Raw genomic sequence first — 26,285 nt, forward strand, 5'->3', positions numbered from 1 at the left:
CACCGCGCCGGGGAGGGAAGCGCAGGGAAGGAGCGCCGAGCGTCCTGCGGGGCCGCCGCTTGAGCCCGAGCGCACGGGCAGCGCCGGCAGCTGCCCCGCGTCTCCCCCGCGTCTCCCCCCGCTCCCCGCTGCCCAGAGCCCGCGGGCAGGCGTGCGCGCTTGGCTCCCGGGAGGCAAAGCCGTGCCCTTGGGGAAACACGGCGGCGCGACAGGCACAAGGCGTTTCCCACGGCACGGTGGGGCGGAGGCTCGGCCCGGAGGGACTGAGCCGCCTTCCGCGGCCGGAGGAGCCGGGCAAGAGCCTCCGCGGGGGCAGCACGCAGGTAGCGGCACCGCCCGGCACTACATCTACTCGGGGATCTCAGGCTGAGGGCGGGGAACGGGGGCGGGACCCAGCAAGGCTCAGGCGTGGACGCGCCCGCCGGCCGGCCAGTCCGGCGGCTGAACGGGAGGAGGGGCTGCGCTCCGCGGGTTGGCTTCCCTCTCGCCAGCGGGCTGCGAGCCGCACAGCGGTTCCCCGTCCTTGCCCGCCCCCGCCTCGGCGCGGCTCTGCGGGCCGGGCAGGACGGGCCTCAGGAACTGGAACTGGCTCCTCCCCGAGCCGGTGGTCAGGCACGCTTCGTAGCGGTAAGCCGCCGAGAGAGTGCCCGTGCCGGCCACGTCCGCGCCGCCGGTGGCGAAGTCGCCGTCAGCGTAGCAGCGGGCAGAGGGGGGCGAAAGGCGTGCCCGGAGGCGAGCCTTGCAGAGCTTGGCCGCCGAAAAGGCGAGGACGGACAGGAGGAAGAGCGACGAGACGCAGCCCAGGGAGGCGATGAGGTAGGCGGTGAGCAGGTCCTCCTCGCCCGCCTGCGGCTGCTGCTGCGGCCTCCCCGCAGGGGCGTGGTTGAGCTGGAGGAAGGCGTCGGGGAAGCCGTCCACCAGGGCGATGCCGAGGGTGGCGGTGGCGGAGCGCGGCGGCTGCCCGCGGTCTCGCACCAGCACGACGAGCCTCTGCCGGGGCGCGTCGCGCTCCGCCACGGCCCGCGCCGTGCGCACCTCGCCGCTGTGCAGCCCCACGCGGAACAGCCCCGGCTCCGTCGCCTTGGCCAGCTCGTACGACAGCCACGCGTTCTGACCCGCGTCCGCGTCCACCGCCACCACCTTGGCCACCAGCGCCCCGGGCTCCGCCGAGCGCGGCGCCAGCTCCACGCCCGACCAGCCCGCGCCCGGCGCCGCCGCCGCCGCCGCCGGCGGGTACAGCACCTGCGGCGCGTTGTCGTTCTCGTCCACGATCACGAGCCGCACCGACACGTTGCTGCTCAGCGCCGGCGCGCCGCCGTCCTCCGCCCGCACCCACAGCCCCACCTCGCGCACCTCCTCGTAGTCGAAGGAGCGCAGCGCGTACAGCGCGCCCGTCTCCGCCTGCACCGACACGTAGGACGAGAGCGGCGCGCCCCGCACCCGCCCCTCCGACAGCCGGTACCGCACGCGCGCGTTCTGCCCCCAGTCCGCGTCCGCCGCCCGCACCGTCAGCACCAGCGCGCCCGCCGCGTTGTTCTCGGGCACACGGGCGCTGTAGCGCGCCTCCGCGAACACCGGCGCGTTGTCGTTCACGTCCAGCACCCGCAGCGCCAGCACCGCGCTGCTCCACAGCGCCGGCGACCCGCCGTCCGCCGCCCGCACCGTCACGTTGTACTCCGCCACCTCCTCCCGGTCCAGCTCCCTCGCCGTCACCACGCGGTAGTAATTATCAAACGACTTCTCCAGCCGGAACGGGAGGCTCTCGCCGATGCTGCACCGCACCTCGCCGTTCGCCCCCGAGTCCCGGTCCTGCACGTGCAGCAGGGCCACCACCGTCCCCGGCGGCGCGTCCTCAGAGATCGCGCTCAGCGACGACCGCACCGAAATCTCGGGCGCGTTGTCGTTCACGTCCGTCACCGCGATCGCGACTTTCGCCGTGTCGGAAAGGGCCCCGCCATCATGTGCCTGCACCTCCAGCTCGTAGGAGTCGCCTTCCTCGAAGTCCAGGCTCCGCAGCAGCGTGATCGCTCCCGTCCCGGCCTCCAGCTGGAAAATCTGCGAGGCTTTCACAGAAACCGTTTGATACGAATACTTTACGTCGCCGTTCAGCCCCTCGTCGGCGTCGGTGGCCGTGAGGGTGACGAGGGCGGAGCCCACGGGCACGTCCTCCGGCACACGCACCGTGTACTCCGCCTGGCTGAACACGGGCGCGTTGTCGTTCGCGTCCAGCACCGCCACGCGGATCCGCGCCGTGCCCGTCCGCGCCGGCTCCCCGCCGTCGCTCGCCCTCAGCACCAGCTCGTGAAACGCCGCCGCCTCCCGGTCCAGCGCCTTCGCCAGCACCAGCTCGGGACGCTGGTCCCCGCCGGGGCCCGCCTGCACGGCCAGCGAGAAGTGCTCGTCGCCGCTCAGCTCGTAGCTCTGCACCGAATTCCGTCCCGCGTCCGGGTCGTGAGCCCTGGCCAGGGGAAACCGCGACCCCGGGGCGGTCGTCTCGCCCATTCTCAGTTCTTTTTCTGCCTCTCGGAAGCTGGGCGCGTTGTCGTTAATGTCCGTGATCTCCACTTCGATTCCGTAAATCTTTATTTCCCCCTCCACTATCACCTCACAGCGCAGCTCGCATTGCTGCACACTCTCGCACAGCTGCTCTCTGTCTATCCTCTCCGCCGTCACCAAATGTCCCGTCTTCCCGTGAAGAGCGAAATACTGCGTCCTACCTTCGGAGACAACGCGGAGGCCGCGGTCGCGGGGCGCCGGCAGGTCCAGCCCCAGGTCCTTGGCCACGTCGCCCACGAACGAGCCCTTCGGCATCTCCTCGGGAACCGCGTAGCGCAGCTGCCCCCACGCCGCCTCCCACGCCGCCGCCAGGACGCACCACAGCAGGGCTCGCTCCCGCCGGCCACAGCGCCCTCCTCTCTCCGCCATCGCAAAGCCCGGCAGCAGCCGCCCGCTCGCCCCTCCGCCCACCGGAGCCGGCCTGCGGGTCACCGCTGTCGCCGCGCTCCTCCCGCCGAGCCTTCCCCCGAGCAGCCCGGCTCGGCTCGCTCCCGCCGCGCCGCTTCGGGCTCGGACCTTGCAGCCCCGCGGCTCGCTCGCCGGCTCGCCGTTGCTCCGGCGGCCGCCGCCCGCCTTTCGGCCTACCGTGAGCCAACAGCGACGCTCGCAGCCGCAGGCAGCAACTGCAGCGCTCGGGCGCTGGGAAGCGGCCCTCCGCCTCGCCGGCTTCCCACTCCTGCCCAGCGAACAGCGCCTGCGGCAGCCCCGCGCTTGCGGTCACCCCTGATGACAGGGCTGACAGATTCACGGCACACGCATGCATTCAGGAGAGTCTCTCTGACAAGTCCTGCCCACCGCAGTGCTTCACGGAATGACAGAATGATAGAAGAGAACCAGAGAATCAGAGAATCAGAGAATCACGGCATGGTTTGGGTTGGACGGGACCTCTAAAGGTCATCTAGTCCAAGCCCCCTGCAATGAGCAGGGCCATCTTCGGCTAGATCAGGTGACTCAGAGCCCCGTCCAGCCTGACCTTGAATGTTTCCAGGGATGGGGCATCTACGGCCTCTCTGGGCAACCTGTGCCAGTGTTCCACCACCCTCAGCGTAAAAAATTTCTTCCTTATATCCAGTCTGAACCTACCCGCTTTTAGTTTAAAACCATTCCCCCTTGTCCTATCACTACAGCCCCTATTAAAAAGTCTCTCTCCATAGAATCATAGAGTCATTAAGGTTGGAAAAGACCTCTCAGATCATCAACTCCAACCGTCAACCCAACACCACCACGCCCACTAACCCTAAGTGCCTCACCTGCACATCTTTTAAATACTTCCAGGGATGGTCACTCAACCACTTCCCTGGGCAGCCTGTTCCAATGTTTAACCACTCTTTCAGTAAAGAAATTTTTCCCCATGTCCAATCTAAACCTCCCCTGGTGCAACTTGAGGCCATTTCCTCTCGTCCTATCGCTTGTTGCTTGGGAGAAGAGACCGACACCCCCCTCGCTACAACCTCCTTTCAGGTAGTTGTAGAGCGCAATAAGGTCTCCCCTCAGCCTCCTCTTCTCCAGACTAAACAGTCCCAGCTCCCTCATCCGCTCCTCATAAGACTTGTTCTCCAGACCCTTCACCAGCTTCATTGCCCTTCTCTGGACACACACCAGCCACTCTTCCCCAAGCCTGTAGCGCTGCATGGGGTTGTTGTGGCCAAAGTACAGGACACGGCACTTGGCCTTGTTGAACCTCATACAGTTGGCCTCGGCCCATCGATCCAGCCTGTCCAGGTCCCTCTGCAGAGCCTTCCTACCCTCGAGCAGATCAACACTCCCGCCCAGCTTGGTGTCAACTGCAAACTTACTGAGGGAGCACTCGATCCTCTCATCCAGATCATCAATAAAGATATTGAACAAGACCGGCCCCAAAACTGAGCCCTGGGGAACACCGCTCGTGACCGGCCGCCCACTGGATTGAACTCCATTCACCACAACTCTCTGGGCCCGGCCGTCCAGCCAGTTTTTGACCCAGCGCAGAGTACACCTGTCTAAGCCGTGAGCCGCCAGCTTCTCTAGGAGAATGCTGTGGCAGACAGTGTCAAAGGCTTTACTGAAGTCCAGGTGGACCACATCCACAGCCTTTCCCTCATCCACTGGGTGGGCCACCTGGTCATAGAAGGAGATCAGGTTGGTCAAGCAGGACCTGCCTTTCATGAACCCATGCTGGCTGGGCCTGATCCCCTGGTTGTCCCGCACATGCCTTGTGAGCGCCCTCAAGATGAACCGCTCCATAATCTTCCCCGGCACCGAGGTCAGGCTGACAGGCCTGTAGTTCCCCGGATCCTCCTTCCGGCCCTTCTTGCAGATGGGCGTAATGTTGGCAAGCCTCCAGTCGTCTGGGACCTCCCCCGTTAACCAGGACTGCTGGTAAATGATGGAGAGTGGCTTGGCAAGCTCCTCCACCAGCTCCCTCAGCACTCTCGGGTGGATCCCATCCAGCCCCATAGACTTGTGAGCGTCCAGGTGGCACAGCAGGTCGTTAACTGTTTCCTTTTGGATTATGGGGGGTTTATCCTGCTCGCCATCCCTGTCTTCCAGCTCAGGGGGCGGAGTACCCTGAGGATAACTGGTCTGACTGTTAAAGACTAAGGCAAAGAAAGCATTGAGTACCTCAGCCTGTTCCTCATCCTTGGTGACAATGTTCCCCCCCACATCCAATAAAGGATGGAGATCCTCCTTGGCTCTCTTTTTGTCATTAGTATATTTGTAAAACCATTTTTTGTTGTCTCTGACGACAGCGGCCAGATTGCGTTCTAGCTGGGCTTTTGCCTTCTCATTTCCTCTCTGCACGACCTAACGAGATCCCTGTACTCTTCTTGAGTCGCCTGCCCCTTCTTCCACAAGTGATAAACTCTCCTTTTTTTCCTGAGTCCCAGCAAGAGCTCCCCGTTCAGCCAGGCCAGTTGTCTTCCCCGCCCATTCTTCTTACGGCATACAGGGACAGCCTGCTCCTGCGCCTTTAAGGCTTCCTTCTTGAAGAACGTCCAGCCTTCCTGGACCCCTTTGCCCTTCAGGACTGTCTCCCAAGGGACTCTCTCAACCAGTGTCCTGAACAGGCCATCTTTCCTGTAAGCCCCCTTTAAATATTGAAAGGCTGCAATGAGGTCTCCCCGGAGCCTTCTCTTCTCCAGGCTAAACAACCCCAACTCCCTCAGCCTTTCCTCATAGGAGAGCTGCTCCAGCCCTCTGACCATTTTTCTGGCCCTCCTCTGGACCCGCTCCAACAGCTCCATGTCTTTCCTGTGCTGAGGACCCTAGAGCTGGATGCAGTGCAGGTCTCACCAGGGCAGAGTAGAGGGGCAGAATCACCTCCCTCGACCTGCTGGCTATGCTGCTGGTGATGCAGCCCCAGATTCAGTCGGCTTTCTGGGTTGTGAGTGCACATTGCTTGCTCATGTCCAGTGTTTCATCCACCAGTACCCCCAAGTCCTTCTCCGCAGGGGCTGCTCTCAATCCCTTCATCCCCCAGCCTGTACTGATACCGGGGGGTGCCCCGGCCCAGGCGCAGGACCTTACACTTGGCCTTGTTCAACCCCATGAGGTTCACGTGCACCCACTTCTCCAGCTTGTCCAGGTCCCTCTGAATGACATCCCATCCCTCAGGCGTGTCAACCGCACCGCTCAGCTCGGTGTCACCTGCCAACGTGCTGAGGGTGCACTCGATCCCACTCTCTGTGTTGTTGATGAAGATAGTGAAGAGTACTGGTCCCCATACGGACCCCTGAGGGACACCACTCATCACTGATCTCCATCTGGACATGAGCCGTTGACCACTACTCTGTGGATGCGACCATCCAGCCAATTCCTTACCCACCAAATAGTCCATCCATCAAATCCATCTGTCTCCAATTTAGAGAGAATTGGAGGAATTGTGGGGGACCGTGTCAAAGGCCTTACAGAAGTCCAGATAGATGACGTTCCCTTGGCCGCTGAGGTAGTCACTGCATCATAGAAGGCTGCTAGGGTGGTCAGGCAAGACTTGCCCTTGGTGAAGCCATGCTGGCTGTCTCAAATCACCTCCCTGTCCTCCATGAGCCTTGGCATAGCTTCTAGGAGGATCTGTTCCATGATCTTCCCAGGCACAGAGGTGAGGCTGACAGGTCACTAGTTCCCAGGGTCCTCCTTTCCACCCTTTTTAAAAATGGGTGCAAGGTTTCCATTTTCCAGCCACCGGGGACTTCACCTGACTGCCATGACTTCTCAAATATCATGGAGAGTGGCTTGGGAACTGCATCAGCCAGGTCCCTCAGGACCCTGAGATGCATCTCGTCGGCTCCCATAGACACATGGATGTTGAGGTTCCTCAGGCGGTCTCGAGCCTGATCTTCTCTTACAGCGGGAGGGACTTTGCTCCCCCGGTCCCTGCCTTGAGGTCCATCCACGCGAGAGGGGTGGGAAGAGAGATTGCCAGTGAAGATGGAGGCAAAAAGGTTGTTGACTGCCTCAGCCTTCTCCTCGTCTGTCGTTACCAGTTTGCAAGTCCTGTTCATCAGGGAGGGTACACTTTCTTCGACCTTCCTTTTCTGCCTGGTATACCTCTATAAACATATACAAGAAGGGAAGCTTCTCCCTTCCTATTATTCCTGGCGTTCCTTGCCAAGTTCAGCTCCAGCTGCGCCTTGGCCTTCCTGACCCCATCCCTACACAACCAGGCAACGTCCCTGTACTGTTCCCAGGATACCTGTCCCTGCTTCCACTGCCTGTGCATTTCCTTCGTGCCCCTTAGTCTGACCAGCAAGTCTTTACTCAGCCGTGCCGGTCTCCTGCCTTCCTTTCCTGATGTCTCACACATGGGGATCGAGAGCTCTTCCGCTCTGTGGAAAGCATCTTTAAGGTAAAGATCTGCAAGCTCTGTTCTGCTCCTTTATCCCTGAGGGCAGTTTCCCAGGGGGGTCCCGTTGACTAACTCCTTGAAGAGATGGAAGTTTGCTTTCCTAAAAGTCAGGGACCTGACTTTACTCTTCGCCTGTCCCGTATCCCTCAGGACAGAGAACTCCACCAGCGCATGACCACTGCAGCCCAGGCTGCCTCCAATCTTGACGTCTCTGATTAGCTCACTTGCCTTGGTGACCAACAGGTCCAGAAACGCATCCCCCCTGGTAGGGCTGTCTATTACCTGGCCTAAGAAGTTATACCTTCGTAAACGGCACCTCCGACGAGCCCCGCGGGAAAGCTCAGCACTGTGTTCAGGCCTTCCAATGCAGGAAACAGCCTCCCCCTCTCATAGCGTAAAAACTGTAATAAACCATCCAGTTATGAATTGCATCAGACACCCAGACCCTCGAGCTGGAATCACCCAAGAAGCAGCAGGTTTTACACCAGGAGCTGCTGCTTCCTTGTGATCTCAGTAAGAGAGACACGCCGACTCTCTAAGATGTCATTCGCAACTCTGTTACTCATAGCGCACGCTATTGGAAGAGATTAGCACAGATAATCCTACGTCCCTTCAGATGTGGAGAACCCTGAGCAGAGTAGCTTCACGCAGGACTCCGGCCACGCACAGCATGCCATGCAGACCCCGGTCGTAGAAAAGAAAAGAAAGAGTGCCCCCGTTTCAGTCATTCAAGCCACTTCAGGATTTTCCTGCAAGACGGCAATTCTGTTCATCATTTCTACGGCCACAGTAAAAGAAGCGCCCATGCGGACTTCTTGCTCGCAGGTGGCTTTCTCACCAGTACCAAGCGGGAGCTGCCTGCGGGTTCCTCGGTTACAATGAGCTGGCTGAATTTATCCTGCAGACCAGGGATTTATGCAGCGCAGCACAGCACGGCACAGGCCTGCGCCTTCTCAGATTAACTGGACAGTGGATCACTCAGTCCTCGAGGTACCACGGTCTTCTGGTCAGCACCACCACACCAGCCTGTCCTCAGGACTTACCTTTTTATCAGGGCCTTGCGGAAGGGACAGCTGTAGTCCTCTGCATTTCCGAGGGTGAATCCTCCCCCTGGTAGCTGCTTTGGCTCACCAAATGCCCACCTCCTGGGGCTCCCCCAAACACTTCCCCCAAGGAACACGTATGCTGTCTTTGTGCCATCCATCCCCCAAAACCTTTAGAAGCAAAAGACTTTGTGCTCGAACACCTCACAGTTGCCATCTGCAGCTGGAGCTGTCAGGAGAGTTGGAAAGGTCACTCCCCACACCTCACCGCTTTGCAGAGGCCTTTGCACACCCAGGCCCCTGTTAGGGTAGGGGCCAGTTGCCCCTGACCGGGATCTAACTGGGCCCTGTCGCAGCCAGAGGCTCAGTGCTCGGAGGAGCCATACGGCTCTGCCAGCACATCCCTGCTCCCCACAGTTTTCCTGAATGCTCTATCGGCCGTGCCCCCAAACTGAAGAAAGGTACCCGCCCAACTTTACCTCAGCCAAGGCACAAAACGAGAGAAAAACTCCCAGCCTTTTGAGAACTCTGACAGAGCTTTCCCAGAAAGAACACCTCCACAAAGACGACTGTCTCCACACGAGGCATTTGGGTGCTCTTTTTATTTCACTTTTACACACAAGGGTCTCCCGGTTTACAGCGGTACAGTTTAGAACTGCAGCACAACACAGCGTGAGGGTTTCCAAATATTCCGTGCCACGCTGCCTTCATTCAAACAATCCGTTATCATACGTGGGGGGACAGTCCTTCTTAAGAGGAATAGGTAAGACAATGCTCAAACACAGTTCGCAGAGTCGAAGGAGAAGGGGCAAAAAGGAGAATGCAAGTGCTCTAACGCAAACCCAGAAAATCGTATCGGGACAGCTTTCCACTCCCATCAGGGAGCCTTGGGATTTGGGAACAACAATGACGACACCAAACTCAGCGGCCCTTTTCCAAGGTCATCTCGATTCTACCTTCACACAAAGTCCTTTGAAGCGACTTGTGGAGTTTTCATACAATCCACCTGAAGACAACGAACACGTTTTCACAACTCTGTACAGTTACAGTCTATGCCAACACCGTTAGCGCTGCTGTATTGCCAAGGCAATCCCAAGGAGACTGCCCGCCCACCCCCCTCTCACGGGACAGAGGAAAATCTTGTTGCGTGTTTGGCTGCTCTCCCCTAGAGAAGATGGGACTGCTGTACTCAAAGGGTCAAAATACCCTTCTTGCCTGCTGAGCTGGAATTGCGTGCATCGCAACGGCTGGATGCGAGCAACTCCCTGCTTCACTGGGCAGCCTTTGTGCAGCATATGCAGACGCACAACGGCTGTCCGGACGGCCACAGTGACCGGGAGGCAAAACACACAGAGCCCACACATCTCAGACAGAGACGTCCAGAACCCAGAGGAGAAAGAGCCCCGTGCTTGCACCGCATTGTAACACAGTACTCACAACTTCCTTGCTTTCCTGACCCGGGAGGTGAGCTACGTGCATTTCAGCAAGCATGTGACTTCTCTCCCCGACCGTGCCGTTGCGTTACAGCACAGAATAAGAGGTCCACGGCCTTGCCTGACAACGAGACGAGAACTTAGCCGGGGGCCCTGGAACTAACCCCACCCTCAAAGCATTTCAGAAACGGCTGTGACAGAGCTGAAACATAGTATTGCCTGACCGAGGGAGCCTTTAGTTTCTTTTGTTTGTTTGTTTGTTTGTTTGTTTGTTTGGAGGGGCAGACCACCTTTCTTCTGACTTGGAATCTGAGGGAAATCGGTGACGCCAATTGCAAATGCGGGTTGACTCTGGAGGAACCATTGCCACATGCTGTGGCCCGGATCCCTTCCCGCCAGGAGGCATGCAGCCTCTGGCTGTGCTGACTCCATGCTAGTTAAAGGAAAGGCTGTTGAACTGTTCTGCAGAGGGCGTGCCGGGGTTGTCTGGTGCCACGTCCTCTGCCGTGATAGGGCCACGGGGGAAATCTTGTTCGTCGTCGGTGCCCCCGCCCGTGGCACAGTGCTGTGGCGGCAGGCTGGGGAGGATGGGCTTCAGGAACTTGAACTCGCTGTTGCCCGAGCCCGTCGTGAGGCTGATCTCGTAGCAATAGGCGTGGGGCAGGGTCCCCGCAGTGGCTGCATCAGCCAGGCTGCTCTGCAAGTTGCCAGTGCCGTAAAGCACATGCCCACCCTTCAGCTCCTTTCTCTTGCACACCTTATGAGCGATGAAGGCTGCTGTGGACGCGAGGAAGAGGAGCGAGACGAAGACCAATGAAATGATTAAATAGGTTGTCAGGGAGCCGCCCTCGTCCTCCGTGGCCAGGCTGCTGTGCCGTAGGCGCACATCTGAGAAGTCATTGAGCAGGAGTGCGCTCAGTGCCGCAGTGGCCGACAGCGGTGGCCGCCCGTTGTCTCGCACCAGGACGACGAGCTTCTGCTTCACGGCATCCCTCTCCGTCACTGGCCTCCTCAGCCGCACCTCCCCGCTTTGGGCACCCACCGCAAAGAGCCCGGGGTCGGTGGCCCTCAGCAGGTGGTACGAGAGCCATGAGTTCTGCCCCGAGTCGGCGTCGACGGCCACCACTTTGGTGACGAGGTACCCCGCCTCAGCCGACATGGGCACCAGCTCGCTGGAGGGTGGGCTGCTGTCCTGCGCGGGGTGCAGCACCAGCGGCGCATTGTCATTCTCGTCCACCACGACAAGGCGGACAGTGACGTTGGCCCTGAGGGGAGGTGACCCCGCATCGGAGGCGCTCACCAAGACCTCCATCTGCCTCACCTGCTCGTAGTCCAGAGGCCGCAGCACAAACACGTGCCCGTTCTCAGAGTTCACAGAGAGGCAGGAGCAGGGAGGCCGCTCTGCAGAGTGGGCTGGGGCCAGGAAATAGGTCACCTTGGCATTGGGCCCCACATCAGCATCCGAGGCGCTGACGGCTCCAACGAGCGCCGTGGGGACATTGTTCTCACGCACGTACATGGTGTACGATGTCTGGTTGAAGACAGGTGCATTGTCGTTGACATCGGAGACGTCCACCGTGAAGGTCTGGGTCGTTGTGAGAGGAGGTGACCCTGCGTCTGCAGCCGTGACAGTGAGGACGTACCGAGCCGTCTCCTCCCGGTCCAGAGCGCTCACGGTCACCAGCTCGTAGTAATTCTTATAGGCCGGCCGCAGGGAGAACAACAGCTGGTCCTCAAGGGCACAGGAGATCTTCCCGTTGGCACCGGCATCCCGGTCCCTGACAGTAAAGAGGGCGACCACTGTCCCGGGTAATGCGTTCTCGGGGAGGGGGCTGCTGAAGGAACTGACCACCAGCTCCGGTGCATTGTCATTCACGTCCACCACCTCCACCAACACCTTGCAGATTGCCGAGAGGCCCCCGCCGTCTGTGGCCCGCACACTGAGCTCGTGATTCTCTGCCGCCTCAAAGTCCAGAGGCTTCGTGAGTTTAATTTCACCGCTCGTGGGGTCAATTGCGAATGCCGAGGGGCTCTGGCCCACTGCTTGGCTGAACTGATAGGCGATGTCCCCGTTAGCTCCCACATCCCGATCGCTTGCCACCACGCTGAGAACCACAGAGCCCTCTGGCGCGTTTTCCAAAACCTGCCCAATGTACAGCTCCTGCGTGAAGATGGGAGCGTTGTCATTGACATCTAGAACGACAATGTGGATTTGGGTGGTCCCACTCCTGGGCGGAGAGCCCCCATCTGTGGCAATCAGACTGAAAGCCACCTCCGCCTGCTCCTCTCTGTCCAGCGCCTTTTCCAAGACCAGTTCAACATACTTTTTGCCCTTAATCCGACTCCCAAAGGAGACAGTAAAGTACTCGTTCTCGGGAGCGATGCTGTAAGCCTGGATGCTGTTGCTGCCAACATCCAGGTCCCGAGCCCCCTCCAGCGGGAAACGCGAGCCCGGGTTGCTCGTTTCCAGGATCGTAAAAGTGACTCGCTCCTCCGGGAAAACGGGCGAATGGTCATTGATGTCCTCCACGGCCACCTCGACCCGAAAGAACTGCAGGGGGTTTGCCAGCAGCAGCTCGAAGGGGAGCGTGCAGGTACCGGCCTGCCCGCACAGCTCCTCCCGGTCCAGCCTCTCCGCCACTACGAGGCGGCCGGTGCCGCGGTCTAAGCGAAAGTGCTGCCGGCCGTCCTCCGAGGCCAGGCGGGCGCGGCGAGCCGAGAGCTGCGCCGGGGCCAGCCCCGCGTCCTCCGCCACGTTGGCTACCACGGAGCCGCTCTCCGCCTCCTCGGCTACGGAGTAGCGCATGGGCTCGGCGCGAGCGTGCGGCAGGGAGAGGAAAGCAGAGAGACAAAGCACTTGCCTTGCGATCGCCATGTCGGGGCGGCGGACAGCCTCCGTCTCGCGGATCCTCCGCGGAAAGCGGCGCCCGGCAGCACGGCGGCGCGGCGGCGGGCGGGCGCCCTCCCTCTCGCCGAGCGCGGCTGGCGGCCCGGAGCGCGGCCGCCGTGGCCCGGCAGCGGATGGCACGGGGCACCGCTCGCCGCCGCCGCCCGGCTCGGCTCAGCTCGGCTCGGCTGGGCTGGGCTGGGCTGGGCTGGGCTGGGCTGGGCCGGGCTGAGCTCGGCCGCCTCCCCGCCCGCAGCCGCTCGGCGCCGCCTTGGCCGGGAGCACCACCCTGCGGCCCGCGGCGGGACTGCGCCCGCCGCCGCCCGCTGCCCGCGCTGCCGGCTCGCAGCGGCACACGGACCCGTGCGCACACGCGCGGCTGCCGGCCGCTCGCCCGCGTCGGGGCCCCGCGGCAGGACGCGCGCACACCGCGCCGGGGAGGGAAGCGCAGGGAAGGAGCGCCGAGCGTCCTGCGGGGCCGCCGCTTGAGCCCGAGCGCACGGGCAGCGCCGGCAGCTGCCCCGCGTCTCCCCCGCGTCTCCCCCCGCTCCCCGCTGCCCAGAGCCCGCGGGCAGGCGTGCGCGCTTGGCTCCCGGGAGGCAAAGCCGTGCCCTTGGGGAAACACGGCGGCGCGACAGGCACAAGGCGTTTCCCACGGCACGGTGGGGCGGAGGCTCGGCCCGGAGGGACTGAGCCGCCTTCCGCGGCCGGAGGAGCCGGGCAAGAGCCTCCGCGGGGGCAGCACGCAGGTAGCGGCACCGCCCGGCACTACATCTACTCGGGGATCTCAGGCTGAGGGCGGGGAACGGGGGCGGGACCCAGCAAGGCTCAGGCGTGGACGCGCCCGCCGGCCGGCCAGTCCGGCGGCTGAACGGGAGGAGGGGCTGCGCTCCGCGGGTTGGCTTCCCTCTCGCCAGCGGGCTGCGAGCCGCACAGCGGTTCCCCGTCCTTGCCCGCCCCCGCCTCGGCGCGGCTCTGCGGGCCGGGCAGGACGGGCCTCAGGAACTGGAACTGGCTCCTCCCCGAGCCGGTGGTCAGGCACGCTTCGTAGCGGTAAGCCGCCGAGAGAGTGCCCGTGCCGGCCACGTCCGCGCCGCCGGTGGCGAAGTCGCCGTCAGCGTAGCAGCGGGCAGAGGGGGGCGACAGGCGTGCCCGGAGGCGAGCCTTGCAGAGCTTGGCCGCCGAAAAGGCGAGGACGGACAGGAGGAAGAGCGACGAGACGCAGCCCAGGGAGGCGATGAGGTAGGCGGTGAGCAGGTCCTCCTCGCCCGCCTGCGGCTGCTGCTGCGGCCTCCCCGCAGGGGCGTGGTTGAGCTGGAGGAAGGCGTCGGGGAAGCCGTCCACCAGGGCGATGCCGAGGGTGGCGGTGGCGGAGCGCGGCGGCTGCCCGCGGTCTCGCACCAGCACGACGAGCCTCTGCCGGGGCGCGTCGCGCTCCGCCACGGCCCGCGCCGTGCGCACCTCGCCGCTGTGCAGCCCCACGCGGAACAGCCCCGGCTCCGTCGCCTTGGCCAGCTCGTACGACAGCCACGCGTTCTGACCCGCGTCCGCGTCCACCGCCACCACCTTGGCCACCAGGTAGCCCGCCCGCGCCCACCGCGGCACCAGCTCGCCCGCCGCCGCGCTGCTGTCGTGGGGCGGGTGCAGCACGACGGGTGCGTTGTCGTTCTCGTCCCGCACCACCACGCGTAGCACCGCCTGGGCGCTGAGCGGCGGCGAGCCGCCGTCGGTAGCGCGCACCGCCACCTCGAAGGCGCGCACCTCCTCGTAGTCCAGCGGGCGCAGCGCCCGCACGGTTCCACTCTCCGTGTCCACGGACACGAAGGATGCAGCGGCAGGGGCGCCCGGCGGGGGCGGCTCCAGCGCGTATCTCACGCGGGCGTTTTTTCCCGCGTCCGCGTCCGTGGCGCTCAGACGGCCCAGGCTTGTCCCCGCGGGCTCGTTTTCGCTCAGCACCATGGTGTAAACTGCCTGGGCGAAGGTGGGCGCGTTGTCGTTCACGTCCAAGAGCCGCACGAGCAGCGTCTTGGACGCCGAGAGCGCGGGGGAACCCTCGTCGCGGGCCCGCACCGTCACGTTGTACTCCGCCACCTCCTCCCGGTCCAGCGCCTCCGATGTCACCAGTGCGTACGCGTCGGCCGCCAGCGGCGTGATGCTGAAGGGCTGCTCGCCCGGCAGCTCGCAGCTCGTCCTGCCGTTGTCCCCTGAGTCCCGGTCCCGCACGTTGAAGAGGGCCACCACGGTGTTCGGCGGGGCGGCTTCCGAGAGGGTGCTGGTGAGGGAGGTGATGATCACCTCGGGGGCGTTGTCGTTCATGTCCTCCACCTGCACCTCCACCTTACAGTGCGCGGACAGGCCCCCTCCGTCTGTGGCCTGGACGTCTATCTCGTAGGTCTTTGTTTCTTCATAATCCACCGTCTTTTTGAGTCCAATCTGCCCTGTCTCTGGATTGATTTTAAACGTCTGGAGATTTTCCTCTGAGTTTTGAACTATGGAATAAGCTATTTCCCCGTTCGTTCCTGAGTCTAAATCGCTAGCAGACACCACCACCACTGGGGTATCCTCGGCGCTATTTTCTAATACTCGGACTTTATACAGACTACGGCTAAATACCGGGATGTTGTCATTTGTATCCAGGACTACCACGCGGATTAAGGCTGTACCAGAGCGCGGTGGAGACCCACCGTCCACAGCCGTGACACTGAAAGCCACTTCTGCCTGCTGCTCCCGGTCCAGGGCTCGGTCCAACACCAGCTCGGCGTACCTCCTGCCATCACTCCGCCTCCGGGTGCAGATATGGAAATAGTCGTTCGAGCTGATATTGTAATGCTGAAGACTGTTGTTCCCCACATCTGGATCCTGAGCGCTTTCCAACAAAAATCGAGCCTCCGGCATTGCACTTTCCGGGATCTTTAAAACTATCTCTTTATTTAAGAACACGGGAGCATGATCATTTATGTCGGTGAGGCTTACCTCAGCTCGGAAGGACTGCAGTGGGCTCTCCAGCAGCACCTCGAAACGCACCAGGCAGGGCTCAGTCTGCCCGCACAGCTCCTCCCGGTCCATCTGCTCTCGCACCACCAAATCCCCGGTGTGTTGGTTCAGCTGTAAATACTGCTTTTCTCCTTCAGGAACGAGCCGAGCCTGTCGAGCCGATAATTCCTCACCGGTCAGTCCCAAATCCTTAGCGATATTCGCCACAAAGGAGCCTCTCTCCGCCTCTTCGGGCACCGAGTACGGGGCGGTTTCTGTTCTCATCCCCGACACGCAAAGGAGCAGCAGGATGAGAGCCACCGCTCGCCCTGGGAGCCGTTCCGCGCTCTTCCTCAGCTCCATTGCCTCCCAGCCAACCGATCTCCTCCCCCTGTGAGCTGGATGGAGCTGCCGATCCAGCCTGCCGACCGCCGAGCAGAGCAGCCCGGGATGGTGCAGCCCCGCGAACGGCCCCGCCCGGCCGAGCTCCGGGGCCGGTGGATCTGGGAGCTGCGCGGAGCTTCCGCGCCTCTGCGGTCAGCAGCGGCACCAGGCGGCCGACCTGCAGAAGCACGCGGAGATTTCCCGGAGCAAAGACTGCAGAACAGAGAGAAACCGCTATCTTTCTCTGTTGCGAGGTCAGGGCATACAGATTTAACTGCCCATACAACTCTGTTCAAAGTATGGCCACCACTTGAATGAGCAATGCTTCTGTTTGCCTTTTATTTGAAAACGAGTTTTATTTAAAGCTGGTTTTTCTAATGTCCCTCCCTACAACAGTTTGAAGTGTTTATGCACAGTGAAGACATTAATTTTAGGCTGTTTAGCTGAAAAAGCTGTGTATTGTTACAGGTGTCCAGCATCCAGAGTGAGCTGGTCCATGAACCACGGCAGCGATCGCCATGTAGTTCCCCGTAGTAATTCTCGGGCGGGTTTCTGGAATGGACTGAGATTGTTTCCCCGATTCACGGCCTCTCAGGCTGGGAGCCCTCGCAAAGGGGCCGGGGGCAGCACCTCTCGGACCTCAGCTTGGCTCAGACAAGCCCCCTCTACCTTGCTCCGGCTTCTGAGAACGGCCTACTTCCAGGTCGCTCTGATTTCCCCCGCATAAAATCCATGCCAAAGGCACGGATTTACTCCGAAATGGTGCTCTTGGGGTGACTATGACAGTGACAAGTGTCGGCGATGACTGTGACAAGTGATCTTCGAGACAACACACTCACCCGAGGGAGTTCCAAGTAGGTTTTATTGTTTTCTGTCATCAAGCATTTGACTCTTAAAAATGTGTGAGCCACAGGAAATATCACAGTACTTTATAGATCAATATCGATTAATGAAAGGAAAACAGAAAGCTTCTTGACACTATATTCTACAGTGCCTTAAGTTTATTGTAAACGTTTTAGCCTATTTTACTGTAAAACCACAAACAGTACTTTTAATTCTCTACGACCTTGTACTCAAAAATCCTGAAATGTCGATTTCAACTTTACGTTACGGGAAAAAAAAAATGAATACATTGCTCAAAGCCCGCTCTTTACAGTGTGGAGAACCTGTAAACTCCCGGTCAAATATGCGAAGTGTGCCAGTGTCAGCCGTTTCTAATGTAATCAGCCTCTGCTTGTTATTAAGGAATTCCTTTGCAAGCACCACTTAATTTTGATTAATATCTGTTTGGCCTGGTATTGAACAGACTGCAGAAAATTAAGACATTATTACAGAACCCTCTCCATAAGAAAAAAAACGCAGAAAAGGTGATGTAGGAAAAAGTTATCTTGAAGATCTGCTTCCAGTTTTCAGGATTTCCCTTAACATTTAGAAGCAGTAGCACTCTCACAAACATACATCAAGTCTTGGAGTAATCAACATGCAACACAGTCCTCGTCCTCCATCCAAATCACAATTACAAAATACCTACATGGATAAAGCACTGCTCAAGAGGAGAGTGGTTTTGCTCTCTCACAGAGAAGCCTTGTACCTCCCTGGTACCTTTTGCGTGGGTGTTTGGTCTCTTCGTTCTCTTTTCCCTGTGAGGACGTTAGCCGGTGAGGACAGACATGCTTGTCTTTCTCCTCACTTACTGATGGGTGTGCCAAGGGTTTTGATCAGAATTGACATTTAGCTCCATCCCCCTGTTTGCAGTGCAAGCTGCTTCCGCAGGTCTGGGCCCCGTGTCTTCGGAGAGGGGAGCTCTGCCCTGCAAAGAACAGAGAGTGGAGGTTGTTGTTTGGGCGTTGAAGCACGCATCAGCGAGAAGCTTAGAGGGCATGTCTTACACTTCTGCATGGGTGGCACCACTCTTTACCCAGAGCCAAAGAGGAGGTTGGACAAGGCAGTGAGACTCTGACCTGAACGGGGAAAATCTAAAGCCAGAAAGCATCCTCCACTGTGGACATCACAAAGGCACTACTGCAAACCTTTTATGAGTCTGAGGGAGTAATTTGAGATGGTAAGAGCCCAAAACAAAACCACTTTCTCACAAACAGTAAATGTGGTTTAAAGTTGACGTATCAAGATGGGTCCTTGACGCCCCCTGAGGCTACTGCAACTGCGGTTCTGAGAACCTGCAGTGAAGTGAGTCCAAGTCATCAGTGGTTATGAAATACGAAAATCTTGTGGAGTGACCATGAGATGGTGTTTGTGGGTCTTCAGCCTCATATATGTTCATCGTCCAGACTCTTGTAAAGCGCTAGATGGATCCCCGGAAACTAGTAACCCCATGAGGCGAGAAGGAGCTGTTTCAATGGCCGCGTCTTGTCTCCCCCACGCTCTTTGAACAGCCGAAGTTTAAAGGATGTCTCAAACATGACTCACTTTACGTTCACAGCAGCACCGGGAAGAGAGGTGCTGGTACTGTCCGGGATCACCCGGGTGGGTCAGGAAGGGACTGGGAGGGTGCGTTGTAAAGCCCCGGTATCAACATTTTTCTGGCCAGTACAGTTCATTCAAGGCACATATAAAGGAATTTAATGGCAGAAGGTCCCCACCTCCGTGGCCTCCAGCAGCTTGTCAGACAGCTTGAGTTCAGCACTGCCTCCACCCTGGTGAACGGCACTTGGCAGCGCCGAGCACCAGCTCCTAACAGCAGTGCAGGGGACGCTGTCAGTGATGTGACACCCCTTTGCACCGTTGTCCCCGCAGTCCCGGTTAACGCTGGACAGGACCACTACCTTCCCGGTGCTGCCGCCTCCGGGAGGACGTGTCCCTAGGTGCGGTGTCGTTCCTGCTCTGGGTCCCTACGGGCTCTACGCAGCGCGTGGACAGGACCCACTGTGTGGCTCACACATCCATACCCCTACTTCTCATCTTCTCATGGTCCAGCTGCCCCCCTTTGTGGTGACACCAAAGACTTGATCTAACGCGAATACTCAGGGCATAGAGCTGGATGCAGAGAGGCGCGGTTAGTCAGCACTTGGGGAGCAGCTGAGCCGTGCCGGATCCTCGTGGGAGGCCCCCGCCAGCGGCTCTGAGACCCTCTCTACCCTCTCCTCTCTCCCCAGTGGCTCCTCCACCACCCGCTCCGCAACATCGGTAGCCCTTAATGCCAGGGGTGAGCACATCCCCCCCCCCGCGCTGCTCCCTACCCGCTCCCCCCTTCGCCTCGGCCCGGCCACGTCCCTCACCTGTGCAGCCCAGTCGCCTTCTTCCCCGAGGTTGGCCGCCTCTTGCGAGCACACCGAGCTCCGCTGTTCGCCCGGGCCGGGGGGCAGCCCGGCGGGTAAGCAGGGGAAGAGGGGCCTGAGGAACCGAAACTCGCTGTTGACGGTTCCGGCGGCGAAGCAGACGTCGTACACGTAGCTGCGGGGCAGGGAGCCCGCGTTGCTCTCCGTGGCAGCCTTCGGGAACGTGGGCAAGGTCTCCGCCTCGCTTCGCCTGGCCCGCCGCACCTTCACCACCACGGCGGCCACCGCGGTGGCCAGGAACAGCGCCGACACGCAGGCCAGGCAGACGATGAGGTACAGGGTCAGCGGCCCGTCGGGCTCGGCGGCCGGCGCCTCCTCGCTCACCCGCAAATGGGCGTCGGAGAAGCCGTCCACCAGGGCGATGCCGAGGGTGGCGGTGGCGGAGCGCGGCGGCTGCCCGCGGTCTCGCACCAGCACGACGAGCCTCTGCCGGGGCGCGTCGCGCTCCGCCACGGCCCGCGCCGTGCGCACCTCGCCGCTGTGCAGCCCCACGCGGAACAGCCCCGGCTCCGTCGCCTTGGCCAGCTCGTACGACAGCCACGCGTTCTGACCCGCGTCCGCGTCCACCGCCACCACCTTGGCCACCAGGTAGCCCGCCCGCGCCCACCGCGGCACCAGCTCGCCCGCCGCCGCGCTGCTGTCGTGGGGCGGGTGCAGCACGACGGGTGCGTTGTCGTTCTCGTCCCGCACCACCACGCGTAGCACCGCCTGGGCGCTGAGCGGCGGCGAGCCGCCGTCGGTAGCGCGCACCGCCACCTCGAAGGCGCGCACCTCCTCGTAGTCCAGCGGGCGGAGGATGTAAACGTCCCCGTTTTCAGAGTTGACCGACACGTCGGGCTGCTCCTTGCCCTCCTGCCGCACCAGCGCGTAGTTTACGCGGGCGTTTTTTCCCGCGTCGGCGTCCGTGGCGTTCACGCTACCGATCCGGAGCATGGCACTGTTGTTCTCCGTGACCGACATGGTGTAAATCTCCTGGGTAAACTCTGGGGGATTGTCGTTCACGTCCGATATCTGCACGAAGATGCTTTCCCGAGAGCTCAGCCGCGTCGTCCCCCAGTCCATGGCTGTGATGGTGATGTTATACTCCGCCGTCCTCTCCCTGTCCAGCGCTGCGTTTGTTCTCAGTTCGTAGTAATTATCAAAAGTGGGGGTAAGACTGAAGGGCAAGTCCCCGTCGATGGCGCACTCCGTCCTGCCGTTTTCCCCGGAGTCCCGGTCCCGCACACTGAACAGGGCCACCACGGTCCGGGGCGGGGCGTCCTCAGGAATGGAGGCGGTGAGGGAGGTGAGCGCTATCTCCGGGGCGTTGTCATTCACGTCCAGGACCTCCACCTGCACTTTGCAATGCGCAGACAACCCCCCGCCGTCGGTGGCTCTCACCACCATCTCGTGGTTTTCTGCTTCCTCGAAGTCCAGGTTGCCCGCGACCCGTATCTCCCCAGTGGCAGGGTTCAGCTCGAAGAGCTGCCGGGACCGCTCCGATGTCTGGGTGAAGGCGTACCGCACTTTCCCGTTGGACCCTTCGTCGGGATCCGCGGCCGCGACTCTGACCACCAGCTGCTTCGGGGGACTGTTCTCGGCCAGGCGCACCTCGTAGACCTCCCGGCCGAAGACTGGGATGTTGTCATTGGCATCCAGCACCACGATCCGTACCTGAGCCGTGCCCGACCTGGGTGGCGAGCCCCCGTCGGTGGCGGTGAGGAGTAAATTCAGCTGTCGCTGCTCTTCGCGGTCCAGCTGCCGCTCTAGGACGAGCTCCGCGTATTTTGCTCCACCTTTCCCTGTTCCGAGAGCGAGGGAGAAATGCGAATTGGACCCAAGGCTGTAGTTCTGCAAGCCGTTGCTGCCCACGTCCTTGTCCCGGGCGCTTTCCAGAGGGAAACGGGACCCGAGAGATGTCGTTTCGGGAATCTCTAAAACCATCTCCTTCTCCGGGAACACGGGGGAGTTGTCGTTCACGTCACGAACCTCCACCTCCCCTCGGATCAGCTGCAAGGGATTTTCAAAGAATATCTTAAAAAAGAGTGTGCAGGTATCGCTCTGCGGACAGATCTCCTCTCGGTCCAGCGACTCCTTTGCCGTCAGGACTCCGGTGTTTTGATTGAGGCGGAAAAGCTGCTCGTTCCCCTCGGACACAACGCGGGCCTTGCGAGCCACGAGCTGGCTCGGAGAAACCCCCAGGTCCTTTGCAATATTGGCGACAAAGGAGTCCTTCTCCATTTCCTCCGCCAGAGAATAGCGGAGGGTTTCGGCCCCGCTCTGACACACGCAAACGCACAGAATAAACAAGATCACTTGCCTCTTGCTGTCTCCGCTCCGTCTCCCACACGCCATTAGTCTCCAGAAAAGCCATCCACCGTCCTCCGTGGTTGCCAGCATTTTTAAGCAGCGTCCGAGGCAGAGCGGGGTTTGCCAGGAATGCCGGGGTAAGGGGGTCTGAAAGTCCCCGAGCGCCCCGACTCCGTGCCCCGCCGCCCTTCCCGAGCAGCTCACAGGGCTTTTTTGTCTTCCCTGTGCCTGCAAACCCGGTGCGGGCAGAGGAACCTGCCGGTCCGTGGCCAACACCCCCACCCAGCGTCGCAAGGGGGAATCGTCCCTCATTCGGGGCAGGGCTGCTGATTCGGAATTTGCTGCTTGACTCTGCACTCTCCGTGCCAAACCGAAGCCAAAAGGCGCAGTGTAAATGCTCTTCTCGCTTGGAAGCAGGCTCCCTCCCCGCATACAGAGCGCTGCTCTGGGTAGCACTTCCCAGCTCGCAACCGCGGCCTCTTCGTACACAGCGCTTGGTTTTCCTCTGTGTTGCGTAGGCATTGCAAGATTTGCCACTTCCACTGGATGCACTGCGGGATTTTCCTTCTCTTCTCCACTTGTTAATCAGCACAGGGCAGTTAGCAAGTGGGGCGGGTCAGCGAAGCACCGCTATGGAGTACGAGAGCTGGTGCCAGGGAAAGGTCCCGAAAGCAAATGCTTCACCATCACACTAGAACGATAATGCTGTTCTAGGACACGTCATTCTAACTGCTGTTTTCTTCACACTGTGTATCACATCTCGCCCAAAGGACACACTAACAACTTTTTCTCCTTAACTGGCGGGAGTATCCTCCCCTGCCGCCTGCTGACACTTGCACCCACGATAAGGTGTGTCACTGTATAACACATTCGTGAAAAATGTCCCCAGCCGTACACAAACATCGAAATGCTGCAACCTGTTTCCATGTTTTGGAAGTATACAGTCCTTTCTCCTCTAACGTTACCACACAGGCTCAGAAATACTTTAAAGGTCCCCGTACTCAGAGGTCAAACCCGAACTCCTGTACCTGTATAAGGATATACGGCCAAGAGCTATTTAATACAGAAGGCAAGGAAGCAAACAGGAGAGCTCATAAATTAAACCCCGAGGTACATAAACGCTAACGAGCAGGAGCTAACGGAGACAATAGCAAAGACCAGGGATCTAACGACACCGATCGATGGGCCGTTAAAGGGACCATTCAAGTGTAAATTCCAAGAGGTTCAACAAGAAACTTTGTAAACGATAAGGGGGGGTGGGGGGGGGAGGGAATATTATCATGGATTATCAGAAAGGGTCTCACAGGAAAGAGCAAACTGATTACGAGGTGTTTGAGGGGGGTTCTGGGAATATGCAAAGCTCATTATGGGATGATTAGAGGCAGGATCAAACTCGGTAAAAGGGAGAGGTCAAGAGGAGACCTGGGAGGAACAACCGTGGGGAAACGGAGGTGAAAGGGGAGAGCGAGGGGTCCTGAGCACGGCCTGGTAGTGCGAGCCAGGATCCGTGCCGGAGACCGGATAAAAACCCCAGGGTCAGGCACTCATCGCCGGCCCTGAGGATCGACTGATACCGCGACTTCTGAGGACCCAGCGGCGAGCTCCGGCAAACGCACACGCGATGTACTGGAGATGCACACAGCTGCCTCCAAGACCAGACTGCTGCTTACGGAATACAAACGTGGAGGAGAAAACAAAATACAGCTTGCACTACATATTTTTGGTTGAAGCAATTTTAATTCAGCTTTTACTATGAAAGGAACCACGCTAATTTTTCATATAGAAAGTATCCTAACCTCCTTGGGTTTGACACCTTTCCTTTAATTTCCTAGATGTTTTCCCTTTATTTTTGTTTGCTAGAAGGGCTGACACTGTCAAACAATACTCACCAGGTGAAGTCCTGGAAATTCGCTGATGCCTTCATTTGTTTTAAAATAAAAACGTCGTGACTGTATCTAGGAAAAAGTAACAACCAAGGTTGACTTTAGGATTCCCCAGAATTTTAGCTACTAGAGAACTTTGCACGGATGCAGCCATTTTTTTGTGATTTCCTCTTATCGCCCTTTGACTTGGAAGCGTGATAGGATCTAAAAGGCTAACCTACACCAAAGACCAGGACAGCTTTCTTCCTTTCTTCCCTTCCAGGGACGTGTCCATCTCTCGAGTTTCTGTCATCATCACCAACACAGAAACTTGATGTAAAACCAACCATAGGCCAAGTACAGCAGTAGATGCGTTGGGAATGTGGCTTCTCTCCTCAATTCGTGCCATGCAAAAATAACCGTGACACCTGGAATCCATTTGCTTTGTGCCCTTGCCAGTGCTCCTGCTCAGCTCTTGGCACCTCAGAGAGAGGAAGGTCTATTTGCTTCCCTGTAGGGTAACCGTTGGCACCACTACGCAGCAGGGAACAGAAACAAGCTGAGAAGAGCTTCCACAGACACTTCCCACCCTGACTGCAGTAACCCGGTAACTGTTAGTCCCCTCATTTCAGAAAGGAAACGGTGTCCTTCAGCTTCAGGGGTAGAAGGGTGTAAGAGGAACAGTGATCCTTAACGGAGCTCCTGGCTATCGTAGTAACTTCGCACATCAGAAGATGCTGCTCTTAGAGTGAAGTTCATGTTCTTTCAGATTTTAGAGAAACGCGAAATGAAGAGGGTCACTTACCGTGCACCATTGGATAGCTAATGCTGGTGTTTGCCGTTGGGTGACAACAATAAAGTGGATGTGTATGAGTGGAAAAAAGAAGAAGTATGTATACTGCCAGACGAAGGCACACTGTGTTTTAGGACAGACTAAGGAACCATAGCCGTAATAAGAATGTAATTCACATAAATGTGTCAGAGAAATTACTTATCTCCTTGAGCACATAGTGATGTTGCAGGCTTCCTCGGTTTTTGGTTTAGTGATGACGTCTGTATCCTAAGAAGGTAGCTTTAAATGACCGAAAACCGGTTTCCTCTTTACTCTGAGATTTACATCAACGCTAGAAAAGAGCTACAGCAACATATTCTGCTCGGTTCCTCGTATGTCTCCGTATTTCAGAACACAGTGTTCCTAAACTTCTGCAGCCTGAGCAATTTCAGTTTCCAAAATCCCCTTCTTGGTCTTCCAGCTGGGAATTCAGATCCGCCGAGTGAAATCTCAGCGGCTCCATGCCGGGTTTTGTTCCCCCCCCCGGATAAAGGCTTCTTCCCCATCCCTGGAGCCACTGCCCATCCATCTCCAGCACACCCCGAGGACAGCGTGGCTTGGGAGGAGCAGTTGCCTGCAGATCAAAAGCACAGATGCTTCCCCGAGTCACTGTGGTTTCCGTGCCCGAGTGCAAAGAGGGAGCAACGTTCCCGTTCTCTCATTCCCAGCCAGCTCCCAGGACGGATTTGTCCTCTCGCCTCTAGCATTCAGACAGCGTCTGAATTCCCAGCTCTCCTGCGGAACTGCTGCCCTGAGCTCTCCGCTGGATGCAAACGCGAGGAAAGCCCGGAGGATCGTTCCCAATCTTCTGGCTTTCCGTTATGCTGTAAATACCACTGGTACATATCCTATTTGTGGTTCATTTTCCGAGAGATAAACCGGCCTCCTCTCTCTGCCTGCATTCAGTCCAGTTAATGCTTTCCCCATCACTCTGTTAAATGTAAACATTTCTTTCTCGCGGTATTAAGTCGGTGCTTACCAACCAACGGGCTCTGCCTGAGTGACCCCAGACCTGCGGTGAAATCTTCCCAAATCCCCCAGGGATGGAGTGTGGCATCAGCGGGCTGGGGACAGCCTGGGAGACCGTCTCCCTCCTTCACATCCCCGGTTCTGCCTTGTGCTTTTGGCGTTTCCAGACGGTTCTCGATGCGGCAATTCCCAGCACATCCCTTGGAAAGGCTTTGAACGAGGGCGTATGCCAGTGCAGCCGGGACATTTCGGCTGAGCTCTCAGCTAATGTCAGCCATGCAGCATCTGACTGGCGCTCACTGGGCTCTCCCTGCTTGGGAGCTCCCCGCCCAGCAGCAGCAATACACGCACAGCGCTGGCCAACAGCGGCACTGGGCGTCCAACGCAGGAACTGCACAGGGGCGTCTACCCCCGAGCCTCAGCACGCATCTCCTCCGTTAGGTTCTGGCTATTGCTAGGGCAAATTATGAAACACATTTCCCACCTGAAGTCTTCGGCAAATAAACGCACTTTCTTAGTACTTATTGAGGTATTTGGTTCGGCACTAATAATCCAGGCAAGTATGAAACATCTAGAAGGCGTCCTATGCAAACCTTCTGTCAAATGTGCTTAACAAAGGTGTGTGCTTTGGGCAAACGTAGCAAGCATTGCTCAGGTGTTGCGCACAACATCTTCCAGAAGTCAGAGAGACAATCGAAGCGTTTTCAAGCACAGGCTGGTTGAGAGAGGCTCAGAGTTTTGGATATTTTCTGTTTCACGAGGAGACCTCCAATTGTTCTATGTCCTCTCCTAGAGTAAGCTGGAGTTAAGAACCAATTCACTATTAATAGCAGCATGAACCTCCACCTCCCCTCGGATCAGCTGCAAGGGATTTTCAAAGAATATCTTAAAGAAGAGAGTGCAGGTATCGCTCTGTGGACAGATCTCAGATCTCTT

At 59.0% G+C, this 26,285-nt stretch overlaps 3 protein-coding genes and 1 pseudogene across 3 annotated transcripts; all 4 read right to left on the bottom strand.

Annotated features, from left to right (window-relative positions):
* Positions 1 to 402: 402 nt before the first annotated feature.
* Positions 403 to 2,925, bottom strand: LOC143166256 (protocadherin gamma-A12 pseudogene; annotated as a pseudogene).
* Positions 2,926 to 9,011: 6,086 nt separating this feature from the next.
* LOC143165977 (protocadherin beta-15-like) lies at positions 9,012 to 12,780 on the bottom strand. The gene has a single exon (XM_076349899.1). It carries the CDS (start codon positions 12,730 to 12,732, stop codon positions 10,291 to 10,293), a length of 2,442 nt encoding a protein of 813 aa, XP_076206014.1. The 5' UTR covers positions 12,733 to 12,780; the 3' UTR covers positions 9,012 to 10,290.
* A 792-nt stretch (positions 12,781 to 13,572) lies between these two features.
* LOC143166257 (protocadherin beta-16-like) lies at positions 13,573 to 16,084 on the bottom strand. The gene has a single exon (XM_076350449.1). The coding sequence runs from the start codon at positions 16,078 to 16,080 to the stop codon at positions 13,573 to 13,575; it is 2,508 nt and encodes an 835-aa protein (XP_076206564.1). The 5' UTR covers positions 16,081 to 16,084.
* Positions 16,085 to 16,945: 861 nt separating this feature from the next.
* On the bottom strand, positions 16,946 to 21,876 carry LOC143166121 (protocadherin beta-15-like). Its single transcript, XM_076350219.1, has 2 exons — positions 19,338 to 21,876; positions 16,946 to 17,911 (listed from the first exon to the last, which is right to left on the bottom strand). The coding sequence occupies exons 1-2, from the start codon at positions 21,774 to 21,776 to the stop codon at positions 17,792 to 17,794; spliced, it is 2,559 nt and encodes an 852-aa protein (XP_076206334.1). The 5' UTR covers positions 21,777 to 21,876; the 3' UTR covers positions 16,946 to 17,791.
* Between the last annotated feature and the right edge of the window lie 4,409 nt (positions 21,877 to 26,285).

This window comes from Aptenodytes patagonicus, chromosome 12 (genome assembly GCF_965638725.1).
Source record: "Aptenodytes patagonicus chromosome 12, bAptPat1.pri.cur, whole genome shotgun sequence".
Lineage (NCBI taxonomy): Eukaryota > Metazoa > Chordata > Aves > Sphenisciformes > Spheniscidae > Aptenodytes > Aptenodytes patagonicus.

Bases quoted from the DNA above. Each gene is read 5' to 3' on its own strand.
- LOC143165977 (XM_076349899.1), bottom strand. From the start codon at position 12,732: ATGGCGATCGCAAGGCAAGTGCTTTGTCTCTCTGCTTTCCTCTCCCTG.
- LOC143166257 (XM_076350449.1), bottom strand. From the start codon at position 16,080: ATGGAGCTGAGGAAGAGCGCGGAACGGCTCCCAGGGCGAGCGGTGGCT.
- LOC143166121 (XM_076350219.1), bottom strand. From the start codon at position 21,776: ATGCTGGCAACCACGGAGGACGGTGGATGGCTTTTCTGGAGACTAATG. The intron at 17,912-19,337 runs GTGAGGGACGTG...TGTTCTTTGCAG, and splicing joins AAGGCGACTGGGCTGCACAG to GGCAGAGCTCCCCTCTCCGA.